Source organism: Phoenix dactylifera, chromosome 10, assembly GCF_009389715.1.
Source record: "Phoenix dactylifera cultivar Barhee BC4 chromosome 10, palm_55x_up_171113_PBpolish2nd_filt_p, whole genome shotgun sequence".
Classification (NCBI taxonomy): domain Eukaryota; kingdom Viridiplantae; phylum Streptophyta; class Magnoliopsida; order Arecales; family Arecaceae; genus Phoenix; species Phoenix dactylifera.
Genome location: NC_052401.1, coordinates 3,219,697 through 3,238,866, shown reverse-complemented (window position 1 = coordinate 3,238,866; position 19,170 = coordinate 3,219,697). Strand labels below are relative to the sequence as shown.

The window sequence follows — 19,170 nt, the reverse complement described above, 5'->3', positions numbered from 1 at the left end:
AAATGTAGCGAATCCAACCTATTTGTGTTTTTCTAGCATGATATTGATTATATTTGCAAGTATGAAATATTGGATACAACTACATTGAATAAAACATACAAAATCCTATAAAGCAAATTGTAAAACTAATGTAGACCATGTTACAGGGTCTATCAAGTTACCGGGTTTTGGATTCCAATGGCGGTTTTTGCTCCAAAGTTTGAGAGATCATAAGCAATATTTACCGCTTCCGCAACCTCTATGCCAAAGTTACCGCTTCCAACAACTAGAACATTTTTGCCAGTGTAAGCAGCCCCCCGACTTATAAAAAGAAGAGATCGAGGATGACCTCCCCAGAGAAGGTCTTCAAACTTGGGATATTCGGTATCATCCCTTTACTATTCTCTCCGGTGGCCACGACCAAGAACTTTGCCTTGTACTCTTTGACCTCCCTTGTGACCTTGTCATGAGCCGTTATGCTCCATGTTCCTCTGTATTTGTCATAATTAGCAGAATCAACAATGGTGCAATAAAGAATATTAAGCTTGAAATGTGCTTGATAGTTATCCAAGTACTAGATGAATTCATCCTTGGGTATGAAGGTTGGGGTCATGCTATGGTAAGGCATGTGTGGCAGCTCACAAAATTGCTTGGCAAGGTAAAGCTCAGATGATCATATGTTCTCCTCCTCCAAAGAGAAGCACTACAATCCTCCTTCTCTAATATGATGTTTGGGATGGACAATATGTTTAGGCATGCAACAGTAGCAAGGCCTGACGGACCAACTCCCACGATCAGCACCTCCTTCTTTATTGTAACCTTGATGAGATCAAAGCCTTCAAATTGGCTACAAGGACGGTATCACGATGTCACCCTAACGGACCATTACATGCAATTATCCCACTTGCTGACCCATTATATCCTCCTGCTTATATATATGCACCAATATTCCTTTTTTGTTTTGGAATTGGTCTAATATTTGCTATTATAACACTAAATCTAGTAATGACCTCCCAAATATAACTCCGATGACCTACTGCTTATATGCATTCAATATCCATCTCTATTTTGTATATTGATAAGATTTGCAATAATTTCACCAAAATTAGTAAAAGTAGAACTTTCTATTTTTTTAATCTTTGAAATGGCCATATCCCTTTTAAAAAAAGGTAGGGAGACACCTGCACTATAAATACTTAATCGAATTCGAATATCTGGTTGCTAAGCAAATGGATGATCCATAGTTGCAAAACCTTGAAATATGCTTGATAATTACCAAATTCCGTTATATGTTGTTTATAATTTTTGTTTTTGAATTTTTTTGTTCTTTCAAGTTGCAACTGTGCTTTTTTTTTTGTCCCTTTAGTAGACTAGGTTTGGCTGTAGAATTTGAAAGCATATATAACTATGTTGTCCTTTCTTTTCTTTTTTTGTGATGGAAAACTATGCTATCCTTTCTGTATTCCATAGTTTACCTGTCCGTCGCACATTCAACAAATTGACGCGATGCACTCTGAGGTCGCATCATGTGGTTATTTTATGGCCTTTGGATGATGAGGGTCACCCTACTCGAGTCATCCCACAGCAAAATTCAGTACATCAAGATTCATTTGAATATGAAAGATTCAACATTGGCTCTCACTCTCTTTGCCTACTCCGTCAAGATTGTTGTTTACCAAGTATTGAACTTTAAAATATTGGGCCCTACATGGGGGAAGATTTGAGATCTTGCAAAGGCGGATAAACTTGGCTGTTTGCATATTCATCAAATGTAGAGGGGCTTCATTCCTATTGATCATCAACAAATAGAAAGAAACAAGAAGTTGACCATGATACCTGCCTAGGTAGTGTTTAAAAAGAAGGGATTTTGGATTAATAACTAGACACAATCTATGTCAAATAAAAGGAACCGGATATAATGACTATAAGCAACGCTAATTAAACCCAAAAAAGGTTTAAGTTTAGTTGACGTCTCATATGGCTAACAATTTTCATCGACATGACATCAACATATGAGCTTATCTAATTGGTGTCTTCTTGACAAAAATAGCTGATAACACATTTTGTTATGTTTTGTAAAGCTGATTAAGACTTGGGTACATATTGTCGATAAACTTTCGCCCATATTATTAGTAAGAGATGAAAATATAACAATTTTAATTTTTTTAATTATTATAACTGCACAAGAGAATATTGGATTTGATCCAATCCATGGCCCATCATGGTTTTCAACCATTTTTAGATCCTTAAAAAAAAGGCAAACGAAAGTGTCACCATCTCCCTCTTTTAGAGCGTATTTTTTGATGGTAAAAAGGCACACATACCCACAGGAGGACATTAGTTTGCAACTCGGTAAGGATATAAACAAGTTGAACATGAGCGAGCTAGGCGTAAACATTCTCGACTTAGAGGCAACAAACATCCCTACTCGAGCCTGAGTTGGGCAAAGAGAATCTAGTTCGACCTCGACTCATCAATTGCCTAGCTAGTTTGAGCAAGTTTCAAGTTGAGCAAAGAGAATCCTGTTTAACCTCGACTCATCAATTGCCTAACCAGTTTGAGATAGTCTCGACCAAGCTCGAAAAAAAAAAAGAATTGGTCCAAGCTCAACCATGTTGCACCTTGGGTTGGTGAGTGGGCCGACTTGGTTAATGGAACAGGAAGGGCATATGGGCTGTTCCCTGGAAGAATTAGGTGTGGCTAGGACATGTGATGGATGACTGAAAAGTGAAGTGGCTAGAAGATTGCTTTAATAAAAATGAGGAGGAATCAGAGGAGAGGCTCAACAAAAGGGGTGAGGGAGAGGTGATGAAGATTGCTTCGCCTTTTTTTTTCTTTTCTAATTCCTTTTATTGTTGATAGAGTAAGGACCTTTCCTCGCATCAAGGCTGCTTTGCTTAGCTGTTAGACTTGTTCACGGGCCGAGAGGCCAGCCCGGCCCGCTCAAACCTAGAGAGTTTTGGGCAAGCTTGGACCAATATTTTAGGCACGACAAGTCTGGCTAGGACAAGAAAATAGGCACGTTTAGTAAATGGGCCGGGCTTGGGCCAGGGATTAAAACCCAACCTAAGTTTTTTCATTTTTCATGTGTTGTTCATCTATGTTTGATATATTTGCATATTTAATTTGCAATTGTTGTTGATATGAGAATATAATGGGACAACAAGAATATTGTATGTTGTTGATACACTATAGGAAAAACGCAAATTCATGACACCCAATTGCCGACGCTAGGGAGGAGCATCGGCAATTTGGCTGGTGCCCCAAAATTTATCGACGTTTCTAAATAACATTGGAAAATACTGACATTTTTTCTAAAGCATCGGTGGAAGCCTAACTCAGACAATGCTAAAAAGCATCATCGGAAACCAAAAACAATAAAGCAATACCTCCGCTTCATAAAAAGTATGGGCAGGAGCTTTTCTTAAAAGAGGCTTAAAAGCTTCATCGGAAACTAAAATAGAAACATACGCTTATAAAAAAAAAAAAAACAAAAGCTTCGTTGGGATCCATTTCTTCCCTCAATACCCCCTGACCCTTTCCATATCCATCAATTTAAGCACTAGATCCAAAGGAGCCTCCGCCTCCCCCTCTCCTCCTCCCCCTCAGCAGCCTCCTTCTTGTCCTCCCCTTCTTCATCCTCCTTCTCCTCCCCCTCTCCGGCGGCCTCGTTCTCCTCCTCCCTCTTTTCCTTCAAAGCGGACGGCGCCGCCGAAGAGATGGCTCTCCTCTCTCACCCCAAGCCCTTGGGAGTGCTCGACGGATCGAAGGAGGAAAACCAAATTTCCTCGCCTTTTCACTCCAATCCCTCCTTTGATCCCTAGGCAGTGGACACCCAATTGCTGATGCTAGGGAGGCGCATCAGCAATTTGGCTGGTGCGCCAAAATTTATCGATGTTTTTAAATAGCGTTAGAAAATACGATAGAAGTTTAAAAAGTATCGTAGGAAACCAAAGACAATAGAAGGTACTGACGCTTTATATAAAGCATAGGCGGGAGCCTTCCTACGCTTAAAAAAAAAAAAAAGCTTCGTTGGGATTAGAGCTGATCAAAACTCGGGCCGGGCCGGGCTCGGGCCGGGCTCTACAGCAGAAATTAGGCACGATGGCTATGCCCAGGCCTGGCCCGGCCCGACTGTCGGGCTTAAATTTTTGTCCAGGCCCGACCCGACTTTATAAATATGGTTCTAGGCCCGTTTAGCCCGGCCCGACCCGATAGGCCCGACCCGACAAGCCCGATTTTTTCTTTGTTTGGAATCTGGAAATGGGCCAGAATGGCCCGACCAGGCCCGGCCTGATTTTTTTGGTCAGGCCGCTTTTCTTGCCCAGGCCCGACCCATGGGCCTTTTTTTAATGTCCAAGCCCGAAAAAATTCGGACCGGGCTGGGCGGGCCAGAAGGCCCGTGATCAGCTCTAGTTGGGACCCATTTCTTCCCTCAAGTACCCTCTGACCCTTTTCATATCCATCAATTTAAGCACTCGATCCAAAGGAGCCTCCGCCTCCCCCTCTCCTCCTGCCCCTTGGCAGCCTCCTTCTTGTCCTCCCCTTCTTCGTCCTCCTTCTCCTCCCCCTCTCCGGCGGCCTCGTTCTCCTCCTCCACCTTTTCCTTCAAAGCGGACGGTGCCGCCGAAGAGATGGCTCTCCTCTCTCATCCTAAGCCCTTGGGAGTGCTCGACGGATCGAAGGAGGAAAACCAAATTTTCTCGCCTTTTCACTCCAATCCCTCCTTTGATCCGACCCTCGAGGCTGGATGGATCGATCCGTGACTCTTTTTGTTGATCCACGACGCTCGCTCCATTTCTCAGCAAACTAGGGTTTGTTCCGGTTCTTGTCGACCTTCGACTCGCGGCATGGCCTCCAAGCAGTCGGCTCCTGGCAGATCTCCCCCCTCTGCTCAAGTGGTAAGCGTCTCGATCCGATTGGGCTTTGTTTTCCTTCTTCTTGATTTCAGAATGCGAAGAAAGGTTCGTTGCTATGTTGATTTATTGGATTGTTGGTAGGTTGGGAATGCCTTTGTTCACCAATACTACCATATCCTTCACCAGTCTCCGGAGCTCGTCTACTACTTCTGCCTAGAGAACAGCAAGCTCGTTCGCCCAGAGGACCAGGGCATGATGAGTTTGATCACCACCATGCAAGTAAGCTTATCCTTGTTTCTTGTAGGAATTTAACATCTTTGAGTTTGATTGATGAGAGAAAGTAGAGAAAAATAAGGAACAAATGAAGATCGATCTTGCTTGATGGCAATTCTTGCTTTTGGTTTTTCTTTTCTGATTTAATTGGTTTTCTATTGCTTGGTCGGATTGATGGGAAGGCGATCAACGAGAAGATACTGTCTATGGACTACAGAGAGTTCGAGGCAGAGAAGAAGACGGTGGATGCTCAGGAATCGCTTGATGGTGGGGTGTTCCTCCTCGTTACTGGGTACCTCACAGGGAAGGATAACATCAAGAGAAGCTTCACTCAGTCTTTCTTCCTTGCCACCTAGGATAAAGGTAGTAATGTCTTGAATGATATATTTAGATTTGTGGAAGAGGTTGATGAGGAGTAGGGGACCTCTGGGTTGGTGAATGGCACTGGTGTGACTCTACTTGATATTCTTCTTTGGATGACATTGGGTTTCATTGTGGAATTTCTTCTATAATATTTAACTATCATGTTCTTTGGACAAATTGTAATGAATTCTTTCTTTGTTTCTTTATTTTTTTTCTGGTTCTCCCTCAGCATCAAGTTTTAGTTCAGGAATGGAAACGTAGGATGCTTCTTGGAATGGAAACAACATTTTAATTTTTTTTTAAATAATTTTTTTGCAGAAAAATTAACTCTAATGATGCTGATAAGCATTGGCAAAGGCCGACGCTTGTTAGCGGCGGCAAAGCCTGGATAAGCCTGATGCTTATAAGCGTCGGCCTATTTTCGGTTTTTACCGACGTTTTTTAAAAGTATCGGCAAAAAAAGTTTCTACTTCCACCTATCCGACGCTTTTGAAAGCGTCTGCGCCAAAATTACCGACGTTTATAAGCATCAGTATAGGCTCTAAAAATGCCAAAAAAGTATTTTTCTATAGTGATAATATTTTATCATTAATGTTTAGTATATTTAAAATATTTTAAATATTTTGATATTTAAAAAAATAAAAAATGGCAGGGAAGTTTGAGATCCAATCTGAAGCCCAAAATCCAAGTAACACCTAGGGTTTAGCCAAAATGTAGGATTGAAAGCTGGGCCTGGCTAAGGGTCCTAATCTAAGTTAATTGTATTGACCTTTGGGCAAAGCTTAGCTTGGCCTATGATAGGTCTACTAGCTGTTGTCTCTAACAAACATCCTCACATATCTCTGTCTGCCCTTATCTTTCCACAATCATTGGAATTTATTTCTATACTTGTAGAATTCTTTTTTCTATATCTGTATTAGGCAACCTAGTTAAATATGCATACTCTCATCTCTCCATAAACATGATTAATTACCATGTCAATGCACCCTACAATCATGGACAATCAGTGGATACATTTTTATGTTTGTACTGTCTATAATCAGGACAAATATTGGAATCCAATTCCATATTATAGTCCATATAATCATAAAATTCCTTATATAATCAAATATTGGATATTCCTCATATCAAGGAACTTGTATATCTAGCTATCCCAAAAATTGTGAAATTTGAATTATATTAGATTATAGTTATATATTCATATATATACTCCATAAATACAATAAAGCACATCAAGTCATTCTTCCTAACTAATTTTCTATCTCCTCAAATCATTATATGTGCAGGATTCAAATTCTAAATCCTATATAATACGGTCGATTAAACGCTTTTTCTCCCTACAAGTGCGAATTAGAACTCCTCATAACACCCTGGCATACGTTTGCCTGATTCACCTCTTCTCTTTCTCCATTACCCCCTTTCTATGTGTGCAATCTCTATCTCCCTCTTACATAAAAACACATATTAATTTCTCTCTCTCTCTCCTTTTTCTTCTATTATCTAAGGATTTTTTTTCGATTTAGAAAATCTTAAAATTGGTAACCTATTATACGGTTTAATATAAATTTTCTGCTTTATCCCTCTTTAAATGAAGGGGGAACTTGAAATAAAAAAATGAAGCAAATTCCAATTTATATTTATAGATGCCATACAAGCTATATACAGCAACAAGAGCAGCAACAACAACTGAAACAATGATGATGATGATAGTAATAAATCATCGACACCATCCTATTGCTCATGAACAACGGGCAGATCATTAAAGGATTTTCTTATTTGAAAAATTCTTAATCGATAACCTATTAAACTAATTAATGCGCAAATTCTATTCTCTACCCCTGTTTATATGAATAGACAAATTTGAAACAAAAAAAGTGCATTGAAGCTAATCCCAATTTATATTTATAAAAGTCATTCAAGCTATTTATGATAGCAGTAAGAATTGCAACTACAACAACAATAATAGCCAACAACAATAACGACGGTGATGATAATTATAATTAAGGCGATACTGATTATCCTCATCATCATATGAAACACAAGTTGTGGGTACATCAATAATAAGCCATGTTTATATCATCAGCAATGTTTTTTGCATCCATGGAGATTCCGGCCAATCCGCTTCTAGCAAACCCAGCAAAGTATAGCCCATTTTCTCCCTTCCAGTGGTTTGGAAATTTTGCTATGGGAAACCCATCTAGGCCAACGAGACCAAAATCATCCTACATCCATATATTAGTTTTGTGAACTATAGCCCAAGTAAGTTAAATGAAAAGAATTACATCCAATGATAAAAAATCAATTGACAATTTCCTTATACCTTTAACCATTTTTTTACTTTGCTTTGATAGCCGGTTGCAAAAACTATTGCATCGAACTGATATGACTTGTCATCGGTAAAAAGTACCTCATTGCCTTGTATTCTCGATGGCCCTTTGACAACCTATTCAATAAACACATGCAAAACAAACGTCATCAAAATCAGGCACATGCGAATTACTTGGCCTATCTCTTGCATGATATTATGAAGAAATTAATTGAAAGTAAAATAGCATAAATAATTTGGGATTTTGGCTCGTCAAAAAAAGTGAAATAGTTACCTGAATCTCACCGCTTTTGATCTTTGCTATAGTACCAACATCAATAACTGATGATCTACCGGTCGCAATCTTAAGAGAGAGAGGGCCTAGTTTTGGCTTTGTAATCCCATACTTGGACAAATCTCCGTATTTGAGATTACTAAGCATAAGAAGTAAGGTGTCCACCAAACGAACATTGAGGTATTTTACTAAAACCATCCCCATGTATATCAACTCCTTGGTCATCACATGGAACTGTTACAAGAGCCCAAAAGCAAAATTACATCTACTAGACAAATATGTTCTAACTAATAAAATACAACACCTATGGATTATCCTTAGTTGCACCGTACTTTTATAAGGGGCATATGGTGTTAAAAATATAGCAAATCCAACCTGTTGTGTATTTCTAGCATGATATTGATTATATTTGCAAGTATGAAATATTGGATACAACTACTTATATAAAACATACAAACCCCTATAAAACTAATTGTAATACTAATGTCGAGCATGTTTCAAGGTAAATCTAGTTACCGGGCTTTGGATGGTGATGGCGGTTTTTGCTCCAAAGTTTGAGAGATCATAAGCAATCTCCATGCCTGAGTTACCGCTTCCAACAACAAGAACATTTTTGCCAGCGTAAGCAGCCCCCGACTTGTAAAAAGAAGAGTGGACGACCTCCCCAGAGAAGGTCTTCAAACCCGGGATATCTGGTATCATCCCTTCATCGTTCTCTCCGGTGGCCACGACCAGAAACTTTGCCGTGTACTCTTTGACCTCCCCCGTGACCTTGTCCCAAGCCATTATGCTCCATGTTCCTTTGTATTTGTCATAATTAGCGGAATCAACAACAGTGCAATAAACAATATTCGGCTTGAAACGTGCTTGATAGTTATCCAAGTACTGGATGAATTGATCCTTGGGTATGAAGGTTGGAAACGTGCTAGGGTAAGGCATGTGCGGCAGCTCACAAAATTGCTTGGCAAGGTGAAGCTTCAGACGATCATATGCCCTCCTCCTCCAAAGAGAAGCACTGCAATCCTCTTTCTCTAGTATGATGTTTGCAATGGAAAACATGTTTAGGCATGCAGCAGTGGCAAGGCCTGATGGACCAGCTCCCACGATCAGCACCTCCTTCTTCATTGTAACCTTGATGAGATCAAAGGCTTCAAATTGGCTAGAAGGATGGTGTCGCGAATGTCACCCTAAATTATCCCACTTGCCGACCCCATTGCATCCTCCTGCTTATATACATGCACCAATATCCCTTTTTGTTTTTGAAATGGTTTAATATTTGCTATTATTTCACTAAATCTAGTAATGACCATGGTCAATATCCATCTCTATCTTGTATATGGATAAGATTGGCAATAATTTCACCAAAATTAGTAAAAGCAGAACTTTCTATTTTTTAATCTTTGAAATGGCCATATCCCTTTTAAAAAAAAGGAAGGGAGACACACCTGCACTATAAAACTTAATTGAATAAGAAACTCTGGTTGCTAAGCAAATAGATGATTGAAATAAACCGTAGATGCAAAACCTTGAAATATGCTTGATAATTACCAAATTCCATTATATGTTGCTCATAATTTTTGTTTTTGAATTTTTTTGTTCACTCAAGTTGCAACTGTGCTTTTTTTTTTTTTTGTCTGTCCCTTTAGCAGACAAGGTTTTGCTGTAGAATTTGAAAGCATATATAACTATGTTATGCTTTCCTCTTCCTTTTTTTTTTTTTTTGATGGAAAACTATGATATCCTTTCTGTATTCGATAGTTTACCAGTCCACCAATCATTCAACAAATTCATGCGCTGCACTCTGAGGTCGCATCATGTGGTTATTGTATGGCCATTGGATGATGAGGGTCACACAACTCGAGGCATCGCACAGCAAAGTTCACTACATCAAGATTCATGTGAATATGAAAGATTAAACGTTGGTTGTCACTCTCTTTGCCTTCTCCATCAAGATTGTTGTTTACCGAGTTTTGAACTTTAAAATATTGGACCGTACATGGGGGAAGATTTGAGATCTTGCAAAGGCCGATGAACTTGGCTGTTTGCATATTCATCAAATATAGAGGGCTTCATTCCTTCTGATCGTCAAAAAATAGAAAGAAATAAGAAGTTGACCATGATACCTACCCAAGTAATGTTAAAAAAGAAGGGATTTTGGATTAAGAACTAGAAACAATCTACATCAAATAAAAGGAAGCAGATATAATGACTATAAGCAATGGTAATAAAATGAAAAAAGGGTTTAAATTTAATTGACATCTCATATGGCTTCCAATTTTCATCGACAAGACATCGGCATATGAGCTTATCTAGTTGGTGTCTTCTTGACAAAAAAAAAACAGATAACATATGTTGTTATGTTTCATAGAGCTGATTTAGACTTAGGTACATATAACTCATAATCTTTCGCGCATATTATTAGTAAGAGATGGAAATATTACAATTTCATTTTTTTAATTATTATGACTGCACAAGGGAATATTAGATTTGATCCAATCCATGGCCCATCTTGGTTTTCAACCATTTTTAGATCCTTAAAAAAAATGCAAACGAAAGTGTCACCATCTCCCTCTTTTATAGTGGATTTTCTGACGGTAAAAAGGCACACATATCCACAGGAGGACATTAGTTTGCATCTCGGTAAGGATATAAACAAGTTGAACATGAGCGAGCTAGGCTTCAATATTCTTGGCTTGGAAGCAACGAACATTCCGGCTCGAGCCGGAGTTGGGCAAAGAGAATCTAGTTCGACCTCGACTCATCAATTTCCTAGCCAGTTTGAGATTGTCTCGTCCAAGCTCGAAAAAAAAAGAAAAAGAATTGGCCCGTATAACATGCTGCATCTTGGGTTGGTGAGTGGGCCGACTTGGCTAATGGGCCAGCAAGGGCGTATGGGCTGTTCCCTAAAAGAATTAGGCGTGGCTGGGACGTGTGATGGACGATTGAAAAGCAAAGTGGCTAGAGGATTGCTTTAATAAAAATGAGGAGGAATTAGAGGAGAGGCCCAACAAAAGGGATGAGGGAGAGGTGATGAAGTTTGCTTCGCCTTTTTTTTTTAAATTCTTTTTAATGTAGATAGAAGAAGGACCTTCCGTCGCATCAAGGCTGCTTCGCTTAGCTGTTTGGGCAAGCTTGGACCAATATTTTAGGCACGGCAAGTTGGGCAAGGACGAGAAAATAGGCACGTTTTGTAAATGGGCCGGGCTTGGGCCAGGGATTAAAGCCCGACCTATGTTCCTTCATTTTTCATGTGTTGTTCATTTATGTTTGACATATTTGTATATTTAATTTGCAATTGTTGTTGATATGAGAACATAATGAGAAAAGAATATTGTCAGTTGTTGATATACCATAGAAAAAATATAAATATTGGAATCCAATTCCATATTATAGTCCATATAATCATAAAATCCCTTATATAATCAAATATTGGATATTCCTAATATCAAGGAACTTGTCTATCTAGCTATCCCAAAAGTTATGGAATTTGAATTATATTGGATTATGCTTATATATTCATATATATACTCCATAAATACAGTAAAGCACATCAAGTCATTCTTCCTAACTAATTTTCTATCTCCTCAAATCATTATAAGTGCATGATATAAATTCTAAATCTTATATAGTATCATCGATTAAATGCCTTTTCTCCCTACAAGTGCTGATTAGAACTCCTCATAGCACCCTGGCATATGTTTGCCGGATTCACCTCCTCTCTTTCTACATTACCCTCTTTCTATGTTTGCAATCTCTCTCTCTCTCTTACATAAAAATACATATTAATCTCTCTCTCTCTCTCTTATTTTTCTTCTACTATCTTAGGATTTTTTTTTTGATTTAGAAAATCTTAAAATTGGTAACCTATTAAACGGTTTAATATAATTTCCCTGCTTTACCCCTCTTTAAATGAATGGGAAACTTGAAATTAAAAAAAGAAGCAAATTCCAATTTATATTTATAGATGCCATACAAGCTATATACAACAACAAGAGCAGCAACAACAACTGAAACAATGACGATGATGATAGTGGTAAATCATCGACATCATCCTATAGCTCGTGAACGATGGGTAGATCATTGAACGATTTTTTGATTTGAAAAATTCTCAATCTATAACCTATTAAACCAATTAATGCATAAATTCTCTTCTTTACCCTGTTTGTATGAATGGAGCAATTTGAAACAAAAAAATGCATCAAAATGAATCTCAATTTATATTTATATAGGTCATTCAAGCTATTTATGATGGTATTAAGAACTACAACAACAATGATAGCCAACAACAATAACGATGGCCTCCTTCTCGTCCTCCCCCGCTTCATCCTCCTTCTCCTCCCCCTCTTCGACGGCCTCGTTCTCCTCCTCCCCCTTTTCCCCCGAAGCGGATTGTGTCGCTGAAGAGATGGCTCTCCTCTCTCACCTCAAGCCCTTGGGAGCGCTCGACGGATCGAAGGAGAAAAACCATATTTTCGCGACTTTTAACTCCAATCCCTCCTTGGATCCGATACTAGGGGCTAGATGGATCAATCCGTGACTCTTTCCATTGATGCACGGCACTCGCTCCATTTCCCAGCGAACTAGGGTTATTCCAGCTCTTGTTGACCTTCGACTCACGGCACGACCTCCAAGCAGTCGGCTCCCAGCGGATCTCCCCCCTCTGCTCAAGGGGTAAGCGTCTCAATCCGATTGGGCTCTACTTTTCTTCTTCTTGATTTAAGAATGCGAAGAAAGGTTCATTGCTATCTGATTTATTGGATTGTTGGTAGCTTGGGAACGTCTTTGTTCACCAATACCACCATATCCTTCACCAGTCTCCAGAGCTCATCTACCGCTTCTACCTGGGGAACAGTAAGCTCGGCCAGCCAAAGGCTCAGGGTTCATGAGTTCGATCACCACCATGCAAGTAAGCTTGTCCTTGTTTCTTGCAGGAATTTAACATCTTTGAATTTCATTGATGAGAGAAAGTAGAGAAAAATAAGAAAAAAATGAAGATTGATCGTGCTTGATGGCAATTCTTGCTTCGGGTTTTTCTTTTCTGATTTAATTGGTTTTTCTGTTGCATGGTTGGATTGATGGGAAGGCGATCAACGAGAAGATACTGTCTATGGACTATAGAGAGTTCGGGGCGGAGATAAAGGTGGTGGATGCTCAGGAACCGCTTGATAGTGGGGTGCTCGTCCTCATAACTGGGTACCTCATAGGGAAGGAAAACATCAGGAGAAGCTTCATTCAGTCTTTCTTCCTTGCCACCCAGGATAAAGGTGGTAATGTATTGAATGATATATTTAGATTTGTGGAAGAGGCTGATGAGCAACGGGGGACCTCTGGGTTGGTGAACGGCACTGGTGTGACTCTACTTGAGATTCTTCTTTGGATTACATTGGGTTTCATTGTGAAATTTCTTCTACAATATTTAACTATCATGTTCTTTGGATAAATTGTAATGAATTCTTTCTTTGTTTCTTTTTTTTTTTCTGGTTCTCTGTCAGTATCAAGTTTTAGTTCTGGAATGGAAACAAAGGATGCTTCTTGAAACAGAAATAGAGTTTTAATTTTTTAAATACTTTTTTTGCAAAAAAATTAACTCTAACGACGCTTATAAGCATCGGCCTATCTTCGGTTTTCGCCGATGCTTACTAGTGCCGATGGACTCCAAAATATGCCGATCCCTATAACCGTCGGCAAAGCTTCAATTTTTACCGATGCTTTTTAAAAGCGTTGGCAAAAAACGTTTCTACTCCCACCTACACAATGCTTTTGAAAGCATCAGCGCCAAATTTTTTGACGCATATAAGCATCGGTACAAGCTCTAAAAAGTACCAGAACAGACTATTTTTTTGTATTTAAAATATTTTAAATATTTTGATATCTAAAAAAAAATGGTAAGAAAGTCTGAGATCTAATCCTAAGCCCAAAACCCACCTGGGGTTGAGCCGAAATATAGGATTGAAATCTGGGCCGGGCTAAGGGCCCGAGTCTAAGTAAATTGTATTGATCTTTGGGCAAAACCTAGCCTAGCCTATGATAGGTATACTAGCTGTTGTGTCTGACAAACATTAACACATATTTCTATTAGCTCTTATCTCTCCACAATCATTTGAATTCATTTCTATACTTGTTGAATTATTTTTTCTATATTTGTATTAGGCAACCGAGTCGAATATGCACACTCTCATCTCTCCAAAAAAAGGATTAATTACCAAATCAATAAGCCTTGCAATAATAGACGATCATTGGGATACATTTTTATGTTTGTACCATCTATAATCATGGACAAATATTGGAATCCAAATCCATATTATACTCCATATAATCATAAAATCTCTTACTATTGACATCCATTATTGTACATACTATACAGATATATCTAATATCAAGGAACATGTAAATCTAGCTTTCCAAAAAATTATGGAATTTCAATTAAATTAGATTATACTTATATATATATATATACACACACACACTCTGCAAATACAATAAAGCACATCAAGTCATTCTTTCTAACTAATTGTCCATCTCCTCAAATCATTATATGTGCAGGATTCAAATTCTAAATCCTATATAATATGGTCAATTAAATGCTTTTTCTCCCTACGAGTGCTGATTAGAACTCCTCATAGCACCCTGGCATACGTTTGCCTGATTCACCTCTTCTCTTTCCCCATTACCCCCTTTCTATGTGTGCAATCTCTCTCTCCCTCTTACATAAAAACACATATTAATTTCTCTCTCTCTCTTCTTTTTCTTCTATTATCTACGGATTTTTTTTGATTTAGAAAATCTTAAAATTGGCAACCTATTATACGGTTTAATATAAATTTTCTGCTTTATCCCTCTTTAAATGAAGGGGGAACTTGAAATAAAAAAATGAAGCAAATTCCAATTTATATTTATAGATACCATACAAGATATATACAGCAACAAGATCAGCAACATCAACTGAAACAATGACGATGATGATAGCGATAAATCATCGACACCATCCTATTGCTCATGAACAACGGGCAGATCATTAAAGGATTTTCAGATTTGAAAAATTCTTAATCGATAACCTATTAAACTAATTAATGTGCAAATTCTATTCTTTACCCCTGTTTATATGAATGGACGAATTTGAAACAAAAAAAGTGCATCAAAAATAATCCCAATTTATATTTATAAAAGTCATTCAAGCTATTTAAGATAGCAGTAAAAATTGCAGCAACAACAACAATAATAGCCAACAACAATAACGATGGTGATGATGATAATAATTAAGGCGATACTGATTATCATCATCATCATATGAAACACAAGTTGTGGGTACATCAATAATAAGCCATGTTTATATCATCAGCAATGTTTTTTGCATCCATGGAGATTCCGGCCAATCCGCTTCTAGCAAACCCAGCAAAGTATAGCCCATTTTCTCCCTTCCAGTGGTTTGGAAATTTTGCTATGGGAAACCCATCTAGGCCAACGAGACCAAAATCATCCTACATCCATATATTAGTTTTGTGAACTATAGCCCAAGTAAGTTAAATGAAAAGAATTACATCCAATGATAAAAAATCAATTGACAATTTCCTTATACCTTTAACCATTTTTTTACTTTGCTTTGATAGCCGGTTGCAAAAACTATTGCATCGAACTGATATGACTTGTCATCGGTAAAAAGTACCTCATTGCCTTGTATTCTCGATGGCCCTTTGACAACCTATTCAATAAACACATGCAAAACAAACGTCATCAAAATCAGGCACATGCGAATTACTTGGCCTATCTCTTGCGTGATATTATGAAGAAATTAATTGAAAGTAAAAGAGCATAAATAATTTGGGATTTTGGCTCGTCAAAAAAAGTAAAATAGTTACCTGAATCTCACCGCTCTTGATCTTTGCTATAGTACCAACATCAATAACTGATGATCTACCGGTCGCAATCTTAAGAGAGAGAGGGCCTAGTTTTGGCCTTGTAATCCCATACTTGGACAAATCTCCGTATTTGAGATTGCTAAGCATAAGAAGTAAGGTGTCCACCAAACGAACGTTGAGGTATTTTACTAAAACCATCCCCATGTATATCAACTCCTTGGTCATCACATGGAACTGTTACAAGAGCCCCAAAACAAAATTACATCTACTAGACAAATATGTTCTAACTAATAAAATACAACACCTATGGATTATCCTTAGTTGCACCGTACTTTTATAAGGGGCATATGGTGTTTAAAAATATAGCAAATCCAACCTGTTGTGTATTTCTAGCATGATATTGATTATATTTGCAAGTATGAAATATTGGATACAACTACTTATATAAAACATACAAACCCCTATAAAACTAATTGTAATACTAATATCAAGCATGTTTCAAGGTAAATCTAGTTACCGGGCTTTGGATGGTGATGGCGGTTTTTGCTCCAAAGTTTGAGAGATCATAAGCAATCTCCATGCCTGAGTTACCGCTTCCAACAACCAGAACATTTTTGCCAGCGTAAGCAGCCCCCGACTTGTAAAAAGAAGAGTGGACGACCTCCCCAGAGAAGGTCTTCAAACCCGGGATATCTGGTATCATCCCTTCATCGTTCTCTCCAGTGGCCACGACCAGAAACTTTGCCGTGTACTCTTTGACCTCCCCCGTGACCTTGTCACAAGCCATTATGCTCCATGTTCCTTTGTATTTGTCATAATTAGCAGAATCAACAACAGTGCAATAAACAATATTCGGCTTGAAACGTGCTTGATAGTTATCCAAGTACTGGATGAATTGATCCTTGGGTATGAAGGTTGGGAACGTGCTAGGGTAAGGCATGTGCGGCAGCTCACAAAATTGCTTGGCAAGGTGAAGCTTCAGACGATCATATGCCCTCCTCCTCCAAAGAGAAGCACTGCAATCCTCTTTCTCTAGTATGATGTTTGGAATGGAAAACATGTTTAGGCATGCAGCAGTGGCAAGGCCTGATGGACCAGCTCCCACGATCAGCACCTCCTTCTTCATTGTAACCTTGATGAGATCAAAGGCTTCAAATTGGCTATAAGGATGGTATCGCGAATGTCACCCTAAATTATCCCACTTGCCGACCCCATTGCATCCTCCTGCTTATATACATGCACCAATATCCCTTTTTGTTTTTGAAATAGTTTAATATTTGCTATTATTTCACTAAATCTAGCAATGACCATGGTCAATATCCATCTCTATCTTGTATATGGATAAGATTTGCAATAAATTCACCAAAATTAGCAAAAGCAGAACTTTCTATTTTTTAATCTTCAAAATGGCCATATCCCTTTTAAAAAAAAGGAAGGGAGACACACCTGCACTATAAATACTTAATCGAATAAGAAACTCTGGTTGCTAAGTAAATAGATGATTGAAATAAACCGTAGATGCAAAACCTTGAAATATGCTTGATAATTACCAAATTCCATTATATGTTGCTTATAATTTCTGTTTAATCTGAAAGGAAGATTAGAAGCTGTCTAATCTAGGAGAGAATTTCAGAAATTTTTTTAACCTGATAAATCTCTGTGCAATTAGATTTAAGAAGCTACTAAATCTCACTTAATTCTAAGTCTAATAGGGTCAAATTGTTGTGTGGTGTTGGTTGTGGTCATCTGTGTCTAGCCCTTCTCTTCTCTTATGATTTTGTTTATTTTAGGAGTCAAATCTAATGAATTGTTGATAATGTATGCATGGTAGAAGGTCATTAAGGGATAAGTTAACCCCATTTGATCCTGAGATTGACAGAACTTTTCATCACAACCTGCGAACTGTAAACCAACTGTGAATCTCTACAATGGGTGAACATATCAGAACTTTGAATGAGTTGTTTGCACCCGCATCTGCTAGTCCCCCTACTTGCATAGTATTACCAATTAATAATGCAGCCCAATTCGAGATTCGAGCTGCAACAATAAACATGTTACCCAAGTTTCATGGGTTCGAGAGTGAACAACCCTACATTCATCTAAACAAATTTTTGACAATCTGTCAAACATTTAGAAATCAAAACTTAGATGAAGAGGGTATTAAATTAAGGTTGTTTTCCATGACTTTAGAGGATCGTGCCGCTGCATGACTGTATTCTCTTGCTTCTAATTCCATCACATCATGGGAACAACTATCTAGGAAGTTCATGGCTAAGTTCTATCCCATGGTAAAAACTAAAAAAATTAAGGATGCCATCAGAACTTTTAGAAAAAAATCTGAAGAGAAATTTTCCCAACTTTGGAAAAGATTCCATGATCTTTTGGTCAAGTGCCCGCACCATGGGCTTGATAAGGCTGATCTGGTCCACTTCTTTTATAAAGGACTAACTCCGGCACATAGAAATATGATTGAGTCCATGCACAAGGGTAGGTTCATGAACCAAACCCCAGATCAAGCCTATGAATTTCTTGTTGACTTAGCTGAAAATGCCCAAAATTGGAGTAGCTATCGTGAAGAAGTAAATAGAGATGAGTTCGGGTCTAGAGAACCAAGTACCTACGGAATGAAAACAGATTTAGAACTCAAAAATGTCATGTCTAATCTGGTGACTGGAATGAACAACTTAAGTAAAAAGTTTGATGCTTTCACTGTTTCCACTAGTTCGAGTTAATACAAAGAGTCAAATCCCGTCATGAAAGTGGATCACGAGTCATATAGTTTGTGTGTCTTGTGTAACAGTCTGGAGCATCTAGTGGAGTGCTGCCCTAATCTGCCCACCATAAAGGCCGAGCAAGCAAATGCTCTAAATTCATATAGTGCCTTTAAGAAGCCCACTCCCAACTCGTTCAGCCCAGTTTACCATCCTGATAATAGGTTCCACCCAAATTTCTCATATAAGCAGAATGAACCTATTCAGCATCAAGGTGGTCCATCAGGTTTTCAGAACAACTTTCCCAGGATAGGTCCATCACAAATGAACCAACCATTGGTTCCATCTGTACCTCCTTATAATGCCCCTATCCCACAGCAACCTTCACAATTCGAAACCATGATGGCTAATATGATGAAACAACAACAAGATTTTATCAAGCAACAACAACAGACCAATACAGCCCAAGCCCAGACTAACCAATTCCATGCGCAAGCGATTGCAAAACTTGAGGTTAGTCTAAGCCAAA

At 38.4% G+C, this 19,170-nt stretch overlaps 6 protein-coding genes across 6 annotated transcripts; 2 read left to right on the top strand and 4 right to left on the bottom strand.

Annotated features, from left to right (window-relative positions):
* The first annotated feature begins 4,480 nt into the window (after positions 1–4,480).
* Positions 4,481–5,680, top strand: LOC103711033 (nuclear transport factor 2-like). The gene is made up of 3 exons (XM_008797002.3): positions 4,481–4,880; positions 4,980–5,117; positions 5,294–5,680. Exons 1-3 carry the CDS (start codon positions 4,830–4,832, stop codon positions 5,465–5,467), a joined length of 363 nt encoding a protein of 120 aa, XP_008795224.1. The 5' UTR covers positions 4,481–4,829; the 3' UTR covers positions 5,468–5,680.
* Positions 5,681–7,528: 1,848 nt separating this feature from the next.
* LOC103711092 (probable indole-3-pyruvate monooxygenase YUCCA11) lies at positions 7,529–8,278 on the bottom strand. Its single transcript, XM_008797096.3, has 3 exons — positions 8,075–8,278; positions 7,795–7,917; positions 7,529–7,696 (listed from the first exon to the last, which is right to left on the bottom strand). The coding sequence occupies exons 1-3, from the start codon at positions 8,276–8,278 to the stop codon at positions 7,529–7,531; spliced, it is 495 nt and encodes a 164-aa protein (XP_008795318.2).
* A 196-nt stretch (positions 8,279–8,474) lies between these two features.
* LOC120112254 (probable indole-3-pyruvate monooxygenase YUCCA10) lies at positions 8,475–9,478 on the bottom strand. The gene has a single exon (XM_039131123.1). It carries the CDS (start codon positions 9,197–9,199, stop codon positions 8,555–8,557), a length of 645 nt encoding a protein of 214 aa, XP_038987051.1. The 5' UTR covers positions 9,200–9,478; the 3' UTR covers positions 8,475–8,554.
* Positions 9,479–12,768: 3,290 nt separating this feature from the next.
* On the top strand, positions 12,769–13,546 carry LOC120112253 (nuclear transport factor 2-like). Its single transcript, XM_039131122.1, has 2 exons — positions 12,769–12,980; positions 13,158–13,546. The coding sequence occupies exons 1-2, from the start codon at positions 12,957–12,959 to the stop codon at positions 13,512–13,514; spliced, it is 381 nt and encodes a 126-aa protein (XP_038987050.1). The 5' UTR covers positions 12,769–12,956; the 3' UTR covers positions 13,515–13,546.
* A 1,838-nt stretch (positions 13,547–15,384) lies between these two features.
* On the bottom strand, positions 15,385–16,134 carry LOC120112224 (probable indole-3-pyruvate monooxygenase YUCCA11). Its single transcript, XM_039131086.1, has 3 exons — positions 15,931–16,134; positions 15,651–15,773; positions 15,385–15,552 (listed from the first exon to the last, which is right to left on the bottom strand). The coding sequence occupies exons 1-3, from the start codon at positions 16,132–16,134 to the stop codon at positions 15,385–15,387; spliced, it is 495 nt and encodes a 164-aa protein (XP_038987014.1).
* Positions 16,135–16,417: 283 nt separating this feature from the next.
* Positions 16,418–17,167, bottom strand: LOC120112223 (probable indole-3-pyruvate monooxygenase YUCCA10). Its single transcript, XM_039131085.1, has one exon. The coding sequence runs from the start codon at positions 17,054–17,056 to the stop codon at positions 16,418–16,420; it is 639 nt and encodes a 212-aa protein (XP_038987013.1). The 5' UTR covers positions 17,057–17,167.
* Positions 17,168–19,170: the final 2,003 nt, after the last annotated feature.

Excerpts from the sequence above, each read along its gene's own strand:
- LOC103711033 (XM_008797002.3), top strand. The coding sequence starts at position 4,830 with ATGGCCTCCAAGCAGTCGGCTCCTGGCAGATCTCCCCCCTCTGCTCAA. Across the intron at positions 4,881-4,979 it reads CTCCCCCCTCTGCTCAAGTG|GTTGGGAATGCCTTTGTTCA; the intron begins GTAAGCGTCTCG and ends GATTGTTGGTAG. Across the intron at positions 5,118-5,293 it reads GTTTGATCACCACCATGCAA|GCGATCAACGAGAAGATACT; the intron begins GTAAGCTTATCC and ends ATTGATGGGAAG.
- LOC103711092 (XM_008797096.3), bottom strand. The coding sequence starts at position 8,278 with ATGGGGATGGTTTTAGTAAAATACCTCAATGTTCGTTTGGTGGACACC. Across the intron at positions 7,918-8,074 it reads TCAAAAGCGGTGAGATTCAG|GTTGTCAAAGGGCCATCGAG; the intron begins GTAACTATTTCA and ends TTTATTGAATAG. Across the intron at positions 7,697-7,794 it reads AAGTAAAAAAATGGTTAAAG|GATGATTTTGGTCTCGTTGG; the intron begins GTATAAGGAAAT and ends ATATGGATGTAG.
- LOC120112254 (XM_039131123.1), bottom strand. The coding sequence starts at position 9,199 with ATGAAGAAGGAGGTGCTGATCGTGGGAGCTGGTCCATCAGGCCTTGCC.
- LOC120112253 (XM_039131122.1), top strand. The coding sequence starts at position 12,957 with ATGAGTTCGATCACCACCATGCAA. Across the intron at positions 12,981-13,157 it reads GTTCGATCACCACCATGCAA|GCGATCAACGAGAAGATACT; the intron begins GTAAGCTTGTCC and ends ATTGATGGGAAG.
- LOC120112224 (XM_039131086.1), bottom strand. The coding sequence starts at position 16,134 with ATGGGGATGGTTTTAGTAAAATACCTCAACGTTCGTTTGGTGGACACC. Across the intron at positions 15,774-15,930 it reads TCAAGAGCGGTGAGATTCAG|GTTGTCAAAGGGCCATCGAG; the intron begins GTAACTATTTTA and ends TTTATTGAATAG. Across the intron at positions 15,553-15,650 it reads AAGTAAAAAAATGGTTAAAG|GATGATTTTGGTCTCGTTGG; the intron begins GTATAAGGAAAT and ends ATATGGATGTAG.
- LOC120112223 (XM_039131085.1), bottom strand. The coding sequence starts at position 17,056 with ATGAAGAAGGAGGTGCTGATCGTGGGAGCTGGTCCATCAGGCCTTGCC.